This window comes from Pleurodeles waltl, chromosome 1_2 (assembly GCF_031143425.1).
Source record: "Pleurodeles waltl isolate 20211129_DDA chromosome 1_2, aPleWal1.hap1.20221129, whole genome shotgun sequence".
In the NCBI taxonomy this organism is placed as follows: domain Eukaryota; kingdom Metazoa; phylum Chordata; class Amphibia; order Caudata; family Salamandridae; genus Pleurodeles; species Pleurodeles waltl.
Window position 1 is genome coordinate 1,089,548,038 of NC_090437.1, and position 19,210 is coordinate 1,089,567,247.

General features: G+C 47.6%; 1 protein-coding gene across 1 annotated transcript in view; it reads left to right on the forward strand.

The window, feature by feature from the left end:
- ANAPC4 (anaphase promoting complex subunit 4) overlaps positions 1-19,210 on the forward strand; it is a 203,620-nt gene that overhangs the window by 74,958 nt on the left and 109,452 nt on the right. The window contains exons 14-16 of the mRNA XM_069202153.1: positions 7,193-7,293; positions 15,445-15,496; positions 15,582-15,637. Coding sequence (XP_069058254.1) covers positions 7,193-7,293; positions 15,445-15,496; positions 15,582-15,637 — 209 coding nt within the window. The remainder of the gene's footprint in view (positions 1-7,192; positions 7,294-15,444; positions 15,497-15,581; positions 15,638-19,210) is intronic.

Below are 19,210 nucleotides of genomic sequence, written 5' to 3' on the forward strand. Positions count from 1 at the left end.
TAAAAAGTAATGATTGCAAAAATGTAGGACAAAGCACGTTTTGCAACTGATACAGGTTCTAAGGCGCCGTAACAAAATGGAGTAAAAAGGAAATTTAAGAAAAACGGATCACAGAAAAGCATAGTAACCATTGCTTGTGTGAACTCAACTGTGGTAGATAAGTACTGCCGCTTCACTTTGGTTTAGGTGACATAGGCCCTCGTTATGACCTTGGAGGTAAATACCGAATAGCGCCATGCTAACTGCCACGGCATACCACCGCAGAGGCGGCCAACCATTCACCAGATTATGACACATACATACAAAACCGACAGAAAACAGCCACAACCACAAATCCTCCAGACCACCTGAATGTGATAAACTGTCGGTACTACCACACATACCGTTACACCACCAATACTACGCCCTCCAAATAATGGCTCACGAATCACCACAGCGGACATTCAACGACGATAAACCATTGGCAGTTAGCACCGCCGTAGTGGAAATGGCCACCCAATTGAAAAATAAGACAACGTTGGCCAGGACAAAAAACCCATACCTGACACAAATATATACACACACACACACACCAACATCACCCACAATCCTTTGCTAACATGAGAATACGGCTACACTTTGTGACACCAATCCAAAAGAGAACTGTACACACATCACAACTACCTATTAATCAGACACAGACCACACACCACATCACCCTCTGAACACCGTTCATACACTACACAACAGCCATGTCCCCACAAAGGCACCCCTGTTTCACCAATGAGGAGTTGCGGGTCATGGTTGACGAAATAGTCAGGGTAGAGCACAGGTCTAGCAGATTTCCGTTGCCAGGAAGATGGAGCTATGGCAGAGGATTGTGGACGGGGTAAATGCATTGGGACTACATCGACACACAAGGGACGACATAAGGAAAAGGTGAAACGATCTACGGGGGGAAGGTGTGTTCCATTGCAGCAATGCACCAGCTCGCCATCAGGAGGACTGGCTGTGGACCCGCACCTCCTCCTCCTACAGCTGATGGCATGGGTCTAAGTCTTGGCAATCCTGCATCCTGAGGGACTCACTGGACTAGCCGGAGGACTGGACACTGGTGAGTCAACATTTACTACCTATCACTCCCCCCATGCCTGCATGCGACCACGACCCCTCACCCTGACACCCATCACCCCACTCCATCCCACACAGTGCACCACTACAATTATCAAAATTAAATGTCAAGCCCTGCATGCCATACCCACTGCATGCACATCTCTTCCATCCCTGCATGTATACCTACCACCGATGCATGCACAGCATGGAGAACTAACAATCCCACAATCTATCACCATACACAACCAAAGGTGGCAGGGCAACAGCAATAACATTGAGGAAGCTAGTGATGCAGAATATGTCACAGACATATAGCATAATACACCACTTACATCTTCACAGGTGCCCCAGCCAATCTCAACGGCGAGGAGGTGCCATGACTACCCAGTCTCCCACCAAAAGATACCCCAGTGAAGACAGCAACTCTTGAGCTCTGGATCTGGATGAACTCCCTGGCCCATCAGGGATCACTGGTCAGTCGGCTACCCCATCCCACACCCAGTCCACCACAGATCCTCCTCCTTCAGAATCCAACACCACAGCAGCCATCCAACGTCCCCAGACCTCTGTCCCCAGGCCATGTCAATCAGTACTGTGCCCACCTGTACAGGGACCTGAGTGAACACCTCACAGGCAAGACAGTGAGGGTCCTGGGGTCAGTGGGAGTGGGCACACCGTTCAGGGGACACCATTCAGGGGGCCAGGGACAGTCTGAGAACAGCTGTGCTCCAGGTGGAGGACAGGCCCAGGGAACCGACTGCCCAGGAGGCACTCACTAACGTCCTGGGGGCTTACCAACAATCCCAGGACAAAATGGGCCAGGTGTTAAACAACATGCAAGTGAACCATCAGCTGCAGGGGGAACACCGCCAGGAGATCACGCAAGAATTTCAGGCCTTGAATACCACCATGATCTCCATTGAAGGGTGCTGGGTGACATGGCCAACATCATGAGGGACTAAACAGCACACCAATGGGCCCCTTCCACTAGCCACATCTGCTGCAGCTAGTGGACAGGAGGCCCTGCCGCAGGACCCAAAAGTCACCAGCTCCCCTCTGCAAAAGATGAATCCATTTTTATTAAACATCCTTGGACACAACTTGAGTAGTAGTGTTTGTATTGTACTGTAATGAACTGAATGATCCTGTGCAAATGTCCAGTAATATGTTGATCCATCCTTCATATGTGTCTCAGCAGTCTGTACACTTCAAAACATTACACTGTTGCAACCACAGCAACATTTTCAATAAGGTAAGGCATACGTGACAGGTGGGATGCGAAGGTAGTGACTGGCATTATGCTACAAATGCAAAAAGAACAGTTGATGGACGGAATGTAGACCAAATCAAACATTAACCCCCAGTCACAGATCTGGGTTTAATCTATCAGTTTGTTTGCTCACCATGCCATTCAAGTTTGAACTCAGCCATATGCAAATCAGTCTTGACCTTGTTCCCCATGGGAACAGTCCAGCCTGAACTGCCAAGCCAGGTCCTTCCTGGATCAGAAACCAGCATCCTCGGGCCAGTTTCGAGTATCACCCCTCTTCAGCCAAGCTAGCTTGAATATGGCATTATGCTACAGCCACACAGCACAACACTGAAATGGGAAAATGTTTAGTTCAACAGTCTTACATGAGTGTCATTGGAAGTACTCCTGTATCATATGAGTCCTTTTGTCCACATCCTCCTCTTCCTCACTGTCCTCAGTGTCCACTGCTGCCACAGCTGCATTGTCACCCCTTCATCCTGCAGATAGGACACATATGGGGTCTGAGTTCTAAGTTGTGCAACATGTAGCACACAACAACAATCCTGCAGACCTTCTCAAGGGAGTTGCATAGGGATCCACCTGTCAGATGGAAACACTTGAACCTGTCCTTCAGGAGACCGAAGGCTGGTGGCAGTGTTAATGCATGGGTACGGGTCATGTGTGTGCCTGATGAGGGGCAAATGCAGTTTGTAGGCCATATCTGTGACAGGCTGGATTGTCTGGTTCAGGGTGTCCCTCTGTTTTGTGTTTCCTCTGCAGGTCAGCACCGATCAGAAGAAGGGGCTGTGGCATGCCATCTCCAAGGACATGCGGACCCTGGGGGTCCAAAGCTGGCGGAGCACCCATTGCATCAATCAGTGGGAGGACGTGAGACACTGGGACGGAAGACAACGGAGGCCCAGCTATGGGCTGCCTCCCAACGAGGGAGGGGTGCCCATCAAAACCTGACCCAGATACTGGCGATGGCCTACCCAGAGCTGGATGTGTGCTTGAGGGCATCACAGCAGCCACAAGGGGGTGAGTACAGTGTGTTTGACACACATCCCTGTTGCCTGGCATGGGATTTGGGTGCAGAGTACTAGTCAGTGGATGCCCCATTATGCCAGCTTAGACATTGTTGCGTGGTCCAGCTTGGGTATATTGGGTGAAATGCATATTTGTGATAGCTAGGTAGCTTGCTTTCCATGGCATACAGGGTTTAGTTGGTACCAGTTGGTGTGCAGATGGCAGTGTTTGGCTCCTACCTCCTGTGGTGCTTAGCCAATGGTATGCCAGTGTGGTCCATGCTGCCCATTGTTAGTCTCAGTATGTGACAGTGATGTGTATGCCATCTGTTCTGTTGGTGCTGTGATTGACCCTGTGCTCCCTTTCTTTCTCCCCCCTCCTTTTGTCATCCTGTCCAGGTGTGCATTAGCATCATCTGGCGAAAGAGCAGTGGCACTGGCGAGTGAAGGAGCTGCAGCCCATGGGACCCAGGAGACAGAGTCCAATGACGCTGAGCGGACCAGTGGGACAGAGGGTGAGGGGAGCGCCACAGGGGGACAGGAGCTGATACAACTGACTCAGATTCCTCCTCCGATGGGAGTTCCCTGGTGGTGGCAGATCCCTCTGGACCACCCCAGCTACAAGTTCTACCGCCATCCCCCTGTACGAGCACCGCCCTCCCAGTAGCCCCCCACTAAGTTGCGCATGCCCACTTACCCAGGAGACTGGGCATCTCCTTTGCCTCAGGCCATGCCCCAGTCAGCCCTGCTGCCCTCAGTGAGGAGGCTATTGAACTCCTGAGATCCATCTCTGTAGGGCAGTCAACCATAGTGAATGCCATCCAGAGCTTGGCATCCCAGATGCAGCAATGCAGTGCCTTCCTGGAGGGCATTCACGGTGTATTGGCAGCCCTAGAGAAATCGCTTCAGGCTCTGGCCTCTTCACTGATGGCAGCCAGTGTCCCTGTTTCTTCTTGACCTCCCCCCACCCCCCCTCCTCCTACTACCAGTTTCCCAGTCCCTGTCTCCTCACCCCAAACCCATCCCACGCACACATTCTGACAATCATGCACACAAAACAGAAAAGTCTTGCACAGACAAACCCTGACAAACACAGACAGTGCACTTACGTCCACAAGCACTCACACAGCTAACGCACAGATGCACACACAACATCATCCATTGCCTCCACTGTCTCCCCCTCCACCCTCACAGTCACATTCGCTCTCACACCTGCATGCACTGCATCAACAGTCCCTGAACCTGCCACCTGCACAGCCTTGCCCACAGTCCTCACAACAGCAGACCCACAGACATGCACCCACCCACTACATGCGCAGTCAACACCACCACCATCTCGTGCAGCACATCAACCTCACTTACAGACACCACCAAAACATCCATCCACACATCCTGTTTGACCTCCCCTACCCTGTCTGCCCCCCCCCTTCCAAAGACACAAAAACACTCACACCCGGACACCCAACAGCCATCCACCTCACACACACACTGTCCATGCGCCTGCACCCAAGTCCAGCACACCTCCTCCTCCTCCTACAACCACTCCCTCTACCTCCACTCCCATTCCTTCTCCCACATCCCACCCCATTGGCCCTATGAAGATTTTCCTTTCCCGCCTTGACCTCTTTTGCCCCCCACCCCGTTCTGCCCATAAGAGAAAGGTCAGACGCCCCCAGCCCAGTACCTCCAACTTCCAGTCTGACCCTGTTCCACTCCCAAAGTCTTCAGCTGCCACTAAAGGGCACATGAGTGCGACGCTGGCCCCCCCGCTCCAAGGCCACTCCTCTGCCCACAAAACAGAGGGCTAAAATGCAGCCCCCTCCCAAACAAAAACCCCAAACCAAGGAGCCCCCTCCCAAACCAGAAGCAAAGGAGCCCCCTCCTAAACCAGAAGCCAAGGAGCCCCCTCCCAAACCAGAGGCTAAGGAGCCCCCTCCCCCCTGAGGTGCCTGCCCATTTCCAACAATATGCCCCTGAACAGTGGAGTCCCGATGTTGTCAGGAGTGAAGTTGGGGCTTGGACTCTGCCCTGTGGGCTTTACAGACTTTGAACTGGCCATTGGGCCTGCATGTAACTATGCAGTTCTGTATTTTTGGGGATTTTGGCCCTTCATCCAACAGGATTACAGTGGTTGGAACAGAGGTATGTGTCCTGGCTTTCTTTGCTCCTGCGTCCTGCTAAAGTCGAGTTACTCTGCAGCTGCTTCTGGGTGTGTGGTGTGTGTGTGTGTGTGTGTGTGTGTATGGTGTGTGGTGTGGCTGTGTGTGTCACTCTCCCTCCCTCGTGTGCTAGGCGGCTGCACTCACCGTCGACGTTGGTGCTCCAGGACGGCCATGGCGTGGTACTGGATCAGGAAGACTTATAGTTCAGGTTCCATGTCGGCCGCTCACTCCTCTGTGTCGCTGGAGGGGAGTGTCTCCTTTTATATGATGTGTTTATGTCAGGCTCTTGGTGGCGTGGCTACTGCCCTGGAAATCCTGGCGGTATGCTATGTCATAGTATTTTGGGCGGATCCTTGTCTTCCGCCTGCCTGTAGGTGGCTGCCACCGCGTTCAGTGTTCGTACCGCACTGGCGGTTGGTGTGGTACATTGGCTGTCTACTTGAGGGTGAGGGATCACCGCCATGGTTATTATTTGGTGGTCATTACCACGGGACTGGCGACGGTAATACCGCCATCGCCAGTGTGGCAGTCACCTGACCGCCAAGGTCATAATGAAGGGCCATAGTGCCTTTTCCCAACACAAAGTGCTTAAAATGTCCTGCGTCTGCTGCACAAGGAAAATGTTGTTTTCCTTCTTAGGATTTCCTGCTAAGTTTCTCATTTCCTCATCTATTCAGTCCGAGCTCCTCCTCGGGTCTGTTTTTAATGTTTTTTTTTTTTCCAATTAATTCATTTGTTCATTTCTATTTGTTGCCCCGGCTGCTTCCATTTTCTAATCTCACATTTTGTCCATGCCCTCACTGCTGGTTTTCTGTTGTTCATCATTCCTCCTTGCAGCTTGATTGTGGGGAACAGTCCACAATTGAGTTCCATAGGAAATAAAAAGTGTTTAAATAATTTTAATTTAAAGATTTTTTTTTTCTTTTTAATGTTTTTCAACTGAAAAGCACAGTGTTGATTTCTGCACACATTGTACATCGAATTAAGTATTTACTTCCCAGTATTTCTTAGTACTCAATCGGGTTTTTCTTCCAGAGGAACTTGTTTCAGTATTTTTTTCATTTTGTTCACATAATACAACATATTAATATAATATAACAATACTGACAATATAAATTATAATGAATGGTTAGCGTACTTTACCACATAACATTGGGTACATTGATTACCAGCTATAAAAGTCCGATATGTATACACATTAACAAATGTGAAGCTCTTTAGAAGTCATGAAATACTAAGGAAATAGAGTGAATTAATTATTTTAAAAATCCAATTTATTGACACAATGCATTATCTATAACATGAGGATATATGTCTCATCACTTCCAGCTCCCAGGAGAAACATTGTAAAAGTCACAAGATGTCTTTGGTTCTAGATGTCTGAGCAGGGATATGCTCCGTGTTCCAGCTGCTTATTGCAATTAGTCAATTCTACAAGGCAGCTTCAGTGTGTCAGTAAGGTACCTCTACCACAGTGCTTGGAAACATCACACCCAGCAATCCAGAGGGCATCTGCTAACTTGATTTAAGATTAATGGTTTTTCTTTGCACTACTAATGAATAAATTAATAAACCCACATAATTACATGACATGATGAAGAAATACTTGAGATTGTTTTTTCTTAGTGATTGCTAAATCTTAATTTTTTTTTTTTTTTCAGTGGTTCAGAGACGTTATTGTATCACTTGAGTGAGCTGAAGGGGATGGCTTTGTGGAAGCAAAAATATAAGCCTCTGGGACTAGATGGCAAAAACATTGAAGGTAAAATAAAAATAAATACTTCTACGGAGGGGGGTGTGCATGGGTTGCTTGATATAATATTATTGGGCTTGTGTTTTGTACTTCAGTTTGTAATATTTTGTACTTCAAATTTGATATGCTCTTTCTCTTTATGTATTAATGTTTTTCACCTGCTTGGATGCACTTCTCCAGACCCTCTGCTGGAGATAGGTTTCCCAACCACCCTCAAGCTCCAGACTCTGGTGTGATGAGTAGTTCAGATCTCTTTGTTTTGAAGTTTGGACACTGACCCAAGCAAACTAGCCACTCCTGTGTATCTAGTCATTTTTATCGGTATTAGATCTTTGCAGAAGAGCTTGCAACTAAGATTGGAAAAAATCACTACTTGCAGCGAATGCCAATATTGAAGTGTGGGTGACGCTGGGGCTAGAGGGTCAGTGAATGATGCACTTGAACATAGAAGAAATGGAGATTGGTGGAGGCTAGCTAACAGGGTGATGTGGTTGCATTAGTGGATAAAATGTAGCCAGATATGCAAAGGAGGCTGTCAGATATTTGCTTCTAGGTGGTCATGGTTAGAATAGGATGTTGGAAAATGTGGAGCAGACCTTGCAGAGGCAGCTAAAATTTACATAAAATGAACAAATAGGTGGAATGTATAGAAGTAGAGGTTAGTGTGCCGCAAGAGGTGCATCACTGGCATCAAGAGCCGTAATGGAGGGTGAGCCTTTAATGACGATTTAGTTTGTAATATGTGGTATACAAGTAGTAATTTTTTTTGTTCTTACCAGCTATTTGCTAATGCAACCACGATTATTCAGGTGAAGGTGTCGTTGAAGTAGAGTGTGAAATATTGTGAAGATATTGCATTGTCAAACTTTCATTTTGGAGGTCGTTGTGATCTTATTTCATCATGGAACTAGTGGTATTTTTTTACCACATTTATTGCAATGAACACTACAACTAAGTGAGAATGTGTATCCAGGTAGCAAACAATGTTAGGAAAATATGTGTTCAATGGCATGTGTGGCTGTAGGTACACATGCTCTGTAGTAGAAGTAGTGATTTTAGTTTATTAGTTAATTAAAATCATAAACATACACCACTCAGCAATATTAGAATTATACATTCAATTAAAAGGCTAAAAATTTCACAAGATTAGACATATGCGTTTGGCAATCGGACTAAAGGAAAAGCAAGATTTAACAGTACGGAGTAGGTAAGCCAAGCCTATTGCATAAAAATGCAATTTGGTCTCCTTCCATTTTTAGAGTTCATACCTAGATTGCACAAAGACCCAATTGAGGATGATTTTCTTTCTAAACACTCTCAAATACCACTAGGGCATCTCAGTATCTGCCCATGGTCAAGGGGATGCTCCGCCACTCACATGAGATTTTTAAAGATCCGGTGCGGGCGTGGCTTATTATTCAGAGGGCAGAGAAAAAGTACAAAGCTACAACCTCAGACCCACCTTCCGTCAAGGGTCAACCACTTCCAGACTCACTGGTAGTATCTAATTCCCACAAGAGAGCCAATTTACAACATCTCCCTGAGGAGTACAAGAAAAGAGGTCATCAAATTGTTCAGGAGGGCAAACTTATTTCAAATAATTCAATCAGGTGTGCCCTTGACTCAGCAGAAACAGCTGCCAGGGGTGTCAATACTAGCGTACTGTTGCGTAGACGTGCTTGGCTACGCATATCTGGCTTTAAGCCAGAGTTACAACAGACACTCCTGAATTCCCCTTTTGCCCAGCAACACCTGTTTTGGCCCCAGGTGGACCAAGCATTAAAGAAGATCAAAAAGGACACAGAGATTGCAAAATCCATGGGGAAGTTACAAACCCCCACTCCTTGTGGTTCTTTTCGGTGCCCACATGTAAGCAGGACAACAGAACCACAGGGTCGGATGCCTCTACCTCCTCGTACAGGCAACTGCATCAGTCCTCCCCTTCAAGGAGATTTTACAGAGGCACATATAGAGGAAACAATTCCAAGGGACGTGGAAAAGGTGCTTACCCTTGTACCACCCCCTCCACCTCAAAACAGTGACTCTTTCTTCATCCCCCGATCGCTTTACACCTGTGAGGGGAAGACTAAAACAATTCTTACAAACCTGGGGAACCAGTACAACAGATCAGTGGACGTTGGCTATTATCCGTCATGATTATTGTCTGGAGCTCATCAAAACTCCCCCAAGCAGCCCACCACGCTAACGCAAACTTTCACAATAGCATATAACCTTGCTGACCAGCAAGTACAGTCTCTTTTGCACAAAGGAACTATAGAGCCTGTCCTTCAACAGCAGAGCTCAAGAGTATACTCCCTATAATTTCCGATTCCCAAAAAAGACGGCTCACTCCAGACTGTTACACCTCAGGCCGTTAAATCGCTACATTCTCTCAGAGCACCTCTCCATGGTAACTCCATAGGATGAGATTCCCCTAATACCACAGGACGACTTTGTATGCACTAGACCTAAAGGGCACTTACTTTAACATCCCAATACATCCAACTCACCGCAAATACCTCTGTTTTATGATCGCAGGAACACATTACCAGTTCAAGGTACTGCCATTTGGAGTCATTACTGCACTACATGTATTCACCAGATGCGTAGCAGTAGTCGCAACACATCTACGCAGACCGAGTATTCATGTCTTCCTGTATCTGGACGACTGGCTCATCGAAGCCAGTATGCTTAAGTTGTGTCTGCACCATACTTAGACCACTCTACTACTTCTTCATTGATTGGGGTTTACAATCAATATACAAAAGTCACACCTTCACCCTTCATAAATGTAGCCTTATCTAGTAGCTAATCTCAACACACAGCTGGGATTAGCCTTACCCGAATGCAGCCAGGCTTCAGACCACACAGCGCTGCTTCAGCACTTTCATCCCAATTGTAGGAAGTTGGCTCTGTATGTGCTATTTCAAAGTAAGGAATAGCATGCACAGAGTCCAAGGGTTCCCCTTAGAGGTAAAATAGTGGTAAAAATAGATAATACTAATGCTCTATTTTGTGGTAGTGTGGTCGAGCAGTAGGCTTATCCAAGGAGTAGTGTTAAGCATTTGTTGTACATACACATAGACAATAAATGAGGTACACACACTCAGAGACAAATCCAGCCAATAGGTTTTTATATAGAAAAATATCTTTTCTTAGTTTATTTTAAGAACCACAGGTTCAAATTCTACATGTAATATCTCATTCGAAAGGTATTGCAGGTAAGTACTTTAGGAACTTCAAATCATCAAAATTGCATGTATACTTTTCAAGTTATTCACAAATAGCTGTTTTAAAAGTGGACACTTAGTGCAATTTTCACAGTTCCTAGGGGAGGTAAGTTTTTGTTAGGTTAACCAGGTAAGTAAGACACTTACAGGGCTTAGTTCTTGGTCCAAGGTAGCCCACCGTTGGGGGTTCAGAGCAACCCCAAAGTCACCACACCAGCAGCTCAGGGCCGGTCAGGTGCAGAGTTCAAAGTGGTGCCCAAAACACATAGGCTAGAATGGAGAGAAGGGGGTGCCCCGGTTCCGGTCTGCTTGCAGGTAAGTACCCGCGTCTTCGGAGGGCAGACCAGGGGGGTTTTGTAGGGCACCGGGGGGGACACAAGTCCACACAGAAATTTCACCCTCAGCAGCGCGGGGGCGGCCGGGTGCAGTGTAGAAACAAGCGTCGGGTTTTCAATGTTAGTCTATGAGAGATCTCGGGATCTCTTCAGCGCTGCAGGCAGGCAAGGGGGGGATTCCTCGGGGAAACCTCCACTTGGGCAAGGGAGAGGGACTCCTGGGGGTCACTTCTCCAGTGAAAGTCCGGTCCTTCAGGTCCTGGGGGCTGCGGGTGCAGGGTCTCTCCCAGGCGTCGGGACTTTAGGTTCAAAGAGTCGCGGTCAGGGGAAGCCTCGGGATTCCCTCTGCAGGCGGCGCGGTGGGGGCTCAGGGGGGACAGGTTTTGGTACTCACGGTATCAGAGTAGTCCTGGGGTCCCTCCTGAGGTGTTGGATCTCCACCAGCCGAGTCGGGGTCGCCGGGTGCAGTGTTGCAAGTCTCACGCTTCTTGCGGGGAGCTTGCAGGGATCTTTAAAGCTGCTGGAAACAAAGTTGCAGCTTTTCTTGGAGCAGGTCCGCTGTCCTCGGGAGTTTCTTGTCTTTTCGAAGCAGGGGCAGTCCTCAGAGGATGTCGAGGTCGCTGGTCCCTTTGGAAGGCGTCGCTGGAGCAGGATCTTTGGAAGGCAGGAGACAGGCCGGTGAGTTTCTGGAGCCAAGGCAGTTGTCGTCTTCTGGTCTTCCTCTGCAGGGGTTTTCAGCTAGGCAGTCCTTCTTCTTGTAGTTGCAGGAATCTAATTTTCTAGGGTTCAGGGTAGCCCTTAAATACTAAATTTAAGGGCGTGTTTAGGTCTGGGGGGTTAGTAGCCAATGGCTACTAGCCCTGAGGGTGGGTACACCCTTTTTGTGCCTCCTCCCCATGGGAGGGGGTCACAATCCTAACCCTATTGGGGGAATCCTCCATCTGCAAGATGGAGGATTTCTAAAAGTTAGAGTCACCTCAGCTCAGGACACCTTAGGGGCTGTCCTGACTGGCCAGTGACTCCTCCTTGTTTTTCTCATTATTTTCTCCGGCCTTGCCGCCAAAAGTGGGGCCTGGCCGGAGGGGGCGGGCAACTCCACTAGCTGGAGTGTCCTGCTGGGTTGGCACAAAGGAGGTGAGCCTTTGAGGCTCACCGCCAGGTGTGACAATTCCTGCCTGGGGGAGGTGTTAGCATTTCCACCCAGTGCAGGCTTTGTTACTGGCCTCAGAGTGACAAAGGCACTCTCCCCATGGGGCCAGCAACATGTCTCGGTTTGTGGCAGGCTGCTAAAACTAGTCAGCCTACACAGATAGTCGGTTAAGTTTCAGGGGGCACCTCTAAGGTGCCCTCTGGGGTGTATTTTACAATAAAATGTACACTGGCATCAGTGTGCATTTATTGTGCTGAGAAGTTTGATACCAAACTTCCCAGTTTTCAGTGTAGCCATTATGGTGCTGTGGAGTTCGTGTTTGACAAACTACCAGACCATATACTCTTATGGCTACCCTGCACTTACAATGTCTAAGGTTTTGTTTAGACACTGTAGGGGCACAGTGCTCATGCACTGGTACCCTCACCTATGGTATAGTGCACCCTGCCTTAGGGCTGTAAGGCCTGCTAGAGGGGTGTCTTACCTATACTGCATAGGCAGTGAGAGGCTGGCATGGCACCCTGAGGGGAGTGCCATGTCGACTTACTCATTTTGTTCTCACTAGCACACACAGGCTTGTAAGCAGTGTGTCTGTGCTGAGTGAGGGGTCTCTAGGGTGGCATAAGACATGCTGCAGCCCTTAGAGACCTTCCTTGGCATCAGGGCCCTTGGTACTAGAAGTACCAGTTACAAGGGACTTATCTGAATGCCAGGGTGTGCCAATTGTGGATACAATGGTACAGTTTAGGTGAAGGAACACTGGTGCTGGGGCCTGGTTAGCAGGGTCCCAGCACACTTCTCAGTCAAGTCAGCATCAGTATCAGGCAAAAAGTGGGGGGTAACTGCAACAGGGAGCCATTTCTTTACACCAATCAACACATAACATTCAGAATAGTTCAGAGACTCTTAGGCATGATGGTATCCTGCATTGCAGTACTGCCACATGCAAGACTACATATGCGACCGCTGCAGAAATGTCTGGCTAGTCAATGGTCACAGGGTCTGTTAGAAGATCTAGTGTTGGAAGACAGCCGCACATACCACCCTGTGCACTGGCGGAACACACAATACCTGTATAACAGGTGGCCATCCCTCGACCCTGTTCTCCAGATCATTCTCACAGCAGATGCATCCCTCACAGGTTGGGGGAGCACACCTACAGGATCTCTGGGACACCAAACACTGAATTTTCACATTAACTACCTAGAGCTTCAAGCAGTTCATCTAGCATTGAAAGCATTTCTAGTCCACCTAAAAGGCAAGGTTGTCTTGGTCCAAACAGACAACACAACAGCCATGTTCTGTTTACACATACAGGGAGGGACAAACTCTTGACAGTTATCACACCTATCTCAGATGATTTGGCGCTGGGCAATATGTCACAACATTCACCTGTTAGCTGAACACCTACCAGGGACGGACGCCTTTTGTTGACCTCCTTAGCAGGAGGAGGCAACAAGTCCATGAGTGGGAACTCCACCCTCAGTTCTGCTCCCATACTTCCACAAGTGGGATTTTCCACAGATAGACCTGTTTGCAACTGCAGACAATGCAAAATGCCCACACTTCATCTCCAGGGTCCTACACCCATTATCCAAGGACAATGCTCCGTTGCTAAACTGATCAGGAATATTTGCCTACCCTTTTCCACCTCTCTCCCTTCTGTTTGTGGTTCTGAAGCTCAGGCAAACGTCTCTCGCCCTTATTTTCATAGCTCCCACTTGGGCTCCGCAACCCAGTTTCACTGCACTACTCAAGCTTTCTGTGCTTCCGCATGAGAAGCTTCCCCTCAACCCGTATCTTCTCACTGAAAATCATGGAGAAGTCAGACACCCAAACCCAGAGAAGCTCGACCTTGCGATCTAGCTCCTGAGGTCATAGCGTTTGGTTACCTTAGCCTACCATCAGAATGTAAGCCTACAACTATATTGTGTTACTCTGCTAAGTGAAAAGATTTTTTTCTGCTATCATGGTAAACACATTGACCCATTTCATGCAACTGTTCAGAACATTGCCTGCTATCTACTTCATTTGCAGACATCTGGCCTAGCATACTCTTCAGTACATCTGGATTTGACTGCATTTGCTGCCTACTTGCAAAACAGACCTCATGTATCATTGTTCAGAGTACCTGTTATGATACTGTAGATGTTCAAACAAACCCAAAATTCCTTCCAAAGGTAATTTCCACTTTCCACCTAGACCAATAAGTTGAATTAGCGTTCTTCTTTCCGCAACCAGATTCAGTTGCAGAAAAGGCCCTTCCTACACTGGATGTAAAAAGAGCTTTAATGTGCTCTATCGACAGAACTAAAGAGTTTTGTAAAACCAAGCAACTCTATGTTGCTTTTTTCACCCCCTCATACAGAGAAGCCCATATCTAAATCAGGCATTTCAAGATGTGTAATAAAAAGCATTCATGTTACTCCAAAGCTAAAATAACATTGCGCACACCTCCTACAGCACACTCTACACGTAAGACATGAGCATCTTTGGCTATCCTGTGCAATATACCAATAGCTGAAATTTTTAAAGCATCTACATGGTCAACTCCACACATTATCACTAAACTTTACTTTGTGGATGTATTAGCACGCCAACAGGCAAATGTAGGACAGACAGTGCTACATACCCTTTTTGAAACAACTGCAACACCCACAGGTTAGCCATTGTTTCATGGAGGGCACTGCTTTATAGTCTATGCAGAGCATGTGTACCTACACCAACACATGCCATCAAACGGATTATGTTATGTTCCCTGGAAGCATCTGTTCGTGGCATGTAGTGCTGTAGGACACATGCGCCCGCCCTCCTCCCTGGACACCTGTGGTCATGGCAGTATCTTTTTATACTTTCATATGCATGGACATCTCTTTTGTAACACTCACAATCCATTCTCACCCGACTGTGGGAAAACAATCTAACAATGGAATCGATGCCCATGCGCATTATCACCGAGAGGAGGAGTCACTACCTTGTGACTCGAGGTACTTCTTCCAACAAAAACAGCTCAAACATATCTGGACCCAACACTAGATGGCAGGAGTAAACAGAATATGTGAATCTACAACACTACATAACACAAACTGATGCTTACAGGGTAAGTAACATAATTAATCTGATAGATTGCTTTACAAGTAACAAATAAGTAGCATTCTACAATACTAAGAGAATGGAAGTGCCGGTGACCACATCTAACGGAATTAATCTTTATTCTACATGAGGGAATACTCCTTTGGAGCCATCAGGCTTGCTCAACCTTGCATCCACCTGAGGTGGGTAAAAGGAGTATCACTTAGGTGGGTAGTACGTATTTGTGTCTTCGGTAACAATTTAGTTTGTAGTATGTGCTATGTAACTAGTTATTAATGTTGTTCTTAAAAGCTGATTGCTAATGCAGCTGTGATTAGTCAACTGATAATTTAACCACCTCTGTGTTCAACAGATGCTATTACTGCTGTGGGTTCTTTCATACTGAAAGCAAATGAACTTCTGCAGTAAGTAACTTTTAATCAGTGCCTCCAGCAAACCCTTTCTGACCTGTTTTAATTCCTTTCTTAAACCATTTTATTTATTTTACAGAGTTATCGACAGTAGCATGAAAAATTTCAAAGCATTTTTCCGATGGTTATATGTTGGTAGGTGAAATAAATTCTTCTTATCTTGTTTGCATTTATTATATATTTTATGTAGTTCTATGCACCAACACAAATACGGTGATACAGAAGCAGATTGTGCCTGTCAAGCGTACCTTTTTCTGTACCACATAATTCTCTTCCAGGGGATCCTCATCAATAGTCATAAACATTGAATATTCCCGCCCTCATGCGGGGACCCCGGAGCATACATAAAATACACACATATATAGTATGAAATATGCACAAAAAAAATAATATATATATATATATATATATAGCATTTTTAGTAGACACATTTTCATACTAAACTCATATATACGTGTGTAAAACAGCAATGCAGACTAATCATAAACAGGCTAAAATGCTTTATTTCTATGGAGTGTGTTTTCTTTTTTTTTTTTTTTTTTTAAACAGTCCTTTTCAAAATTACATTCCGAGGAAAAAACACTTTCCAAAGCCCCATAACTGGGCCTAGGGAAAGAAGCAGTAGCAACATGAGAGAAAAAGAGAAAAAAACGACATTGAAAACAATGGAGCATTCTTAGCCAATAGGCTGCATGCAGGTTAAAACAGGAGAAGCATAAAAATTCTGGCACCGTGCCTTTAAGACCCTGAGCACCTCCAGTATCCCACCATGCCTCAGGGGTGAAGGAGAGGTGACAGTTGGTTCACAGTTAGGTCAGTTTTTTTTTCCGGCTTCTTCTGAGAGGATCCTGGAGCATTGAGCTCTCAGTTTTTCTGAGTTTTTCTCAGAAAAATACTTCAAAACAGCGTTTTTTCTGCTTTCACTCGACATTTAACACCTTTGTCTGAGTCAAGAGACTTTTTCCTGACTGAAAAATGCCTTCTCTTTTTGTAAAAGTGCCCTTCTTGTGGGAAGAAGAAGGCCCAGTCAGATCCACACACTCTCTGCATTGTGTGTTTGCCTCAGAGTCATTGCCCTGACACTTGCAGACGCTGCAAGAACATGTCAAAAAGGACTCTGAAAGACAGGGAGAAGATCAGACTTCATGGTCTTCATGAGAGGCAGAAGACATCGTCCTCTTCACTTCCCAGGCAGCCAACAAGCCATTCTCAGGAGAGACAGGCTAGATCAACGTCAGCAGGTAGGAAGGTACCTGTTTCTTCCCCGTCGACGTCATCGCTGCCACCGTCACACCGCCATAGATCGACGGCGACCCGACCGACGTCGAAGGAACATGGCCTCGCACCCCTCGACGGCAAGGAAACCGACGTCGACATCGCATCAACGGCGAGAGCGGAGACATCCGCCGTCGACGGCACATCTCTCGATGGCGAGGCACATGACGTCAAGGGATCGCAGGTCACCGTCGAGGCATTCGACGTCGAGACCAGAACAACCTACGTCACTCCCTTCGACGTCGTTGCAGCTGTCGAAGTCGACACAGGTTTTACCTGTCTTGTAAGGAGAAGAGCATTGGCTTCCGGCGGCGGATAATGCCACTCCAACATCTCCGGTGGTCTCCATAAGGAGTGGTTCATCTGGGCGGTCAAGAGCTGCATCGTCTGGGCATGTCTCGCCCATCAACTTGTCGCCGAGGAGGTTGGAGAGCCTTAATAGAACGACTGCCTCCCAAGACTCGCAGTACTCGAGGATGTACTCACCTTCGTCCTCTCTCCCGAGAACACCATCGCCAGCAGCACGGGCAGGACGGGCTCGTTCTGCGTCTCACCAGTCGCCCACGAGGCCTCGACGTGCTGCTATAGCGTCTCAGAGCAGGTCACGATCCCAGAGACAATCTAGATCACGGTCACACCATCGCAGAAGGTTTCCTTCTTGGTCTTCGTCGGAGTCCTCAGTAAGAGAGCACTCTCCGACCTTAACGGATTCTCCACCAGCTAGGGTTTCCCCGGTGGACAATATCACAACCTTTAACAAGGTGCTTCTCAGGGGGGCACAAAAACTAAATATAGAGGTCCCGGAACCTTCGACCTCCTAATCCGTGATCTTTGAAACCCTGCATCATAGAGCGGTTTCAAAGAAATTGCTACCGCTAGTGCCTGGTCTTCTACAACCAACCATGGACACCTTTTTAGAACCAGCCACCCTCAGATCAGCTCCTTCTAGGATCTTGAAGAAATTTAAGGCACCTGAGCAAGATCCTTTGTTTCTCAGGACTGATCCGCCGCCGGACTCAGTCATATTGGCCGCAGCCCGGAAGACGCACTCAGTGGCATCATCCTCCACGGTTCCACCAGATAAAGAGAGTAGGCACCTGGACTCTCTGGGGAGGAAAATGTGTGGCACGGCGGCTTCCATGATGAAGGTCTCCAGCGCTTCTGCACTCCTAGGCAGATATGACCGCTCACTCTGGGACTCACTGAGCAGGTTCACAGAAAAATTGCGTAGGGAGGACAGGCAGGATTTTCAGGAGATCCTTCAGGAGGGGTGTCTGGTCTCCAATCAGGTCATCAGTGCAGCAGCAGATGGGGCAGACTTAGCTGCACATGGTTACGCACATGGGGTCTGTGCAAGAAGGTCTTCCTGGCTGAGACTGACAGGATTGAAGCAGGAAGCGCAGCAGCGTATCCTAAACCTTCCGTTCAACGGCAACTTGCTTTTTGGTACCCATACAGATGAGGAGATGGCGCGTATGAAGACGGAAGTGGACACCATGAGAGCAGTGGGCCTAGAGAGAAAAAAGGACTTCAGGCGAAGGTATAGACCTTACGACAGGCGCCCTTTTCAGCAGAGGGTTCAAACCTCTCATTGGTCCTAGAGGCCACAACAGAGACGAGGGCGCCCACTTTTCCAATCTCGCAAGACCACGAGAGACCGAGGGTCAAGCAGACCACAGCAGTCCACACCCAAAGCTCCGGCAAAGCAATGAGGACTTGCTTCCCTTAACACTGTGCACCACTCCGGTGGGGAGAAGTATCACAGCGTTCATTCACGAGTGGCGTGCAATAACAAAAGACAAATGGGTGCTCAACATTGTAGAGAATGGGAACTCTCTTCTTTTCCGCCAACCTCCTCCTCACTTGCCACCAACCAAATGCAATCCAGCTCACATGAGCCTACTACGCAAAGAGGCTCACGCCCTTTTACGGAAAACGGCAATAGAAAAAGTCCCAGTCGCGCACAGAGGGAAGGGAGTATACTCCCGCTATTTTCTGGTAGCAAAAAAAGTCGAGAAGGAGCTTTCAGACCAATTCTGGACTTACGACTTCTGAACAAGTACATAAAAAAGCAAAAGTTCAGGATGCTGGCTCTCCACCAGATTTTCCCTCAGCTTCATCGAGGAGACTGGATGTGCTCCATAGACCTGCAAGACGCCTACTTTCATATCCCGATCATTCCCAAACATCGGAAATTCCTACGCTTCCGGATAGCCTCCCAGCACTATCAGTTCAAAGTGCTTCCATTCGGCCTGAAATCTGCCCCTCGCGTTTTCTCAAAATGCATAGCAGTGGTAGCGGCACATCTAAGGAAGCAAAAAATCTTCATTTACCCATACCTAGACAACTGGCTACTGAAAGCCTCCTCTCCGGAGCAGGCAAGAAGCCATCGGGACATTGTGCTCAGTGTTTTCAGGTCTCTAGGTCTACAGG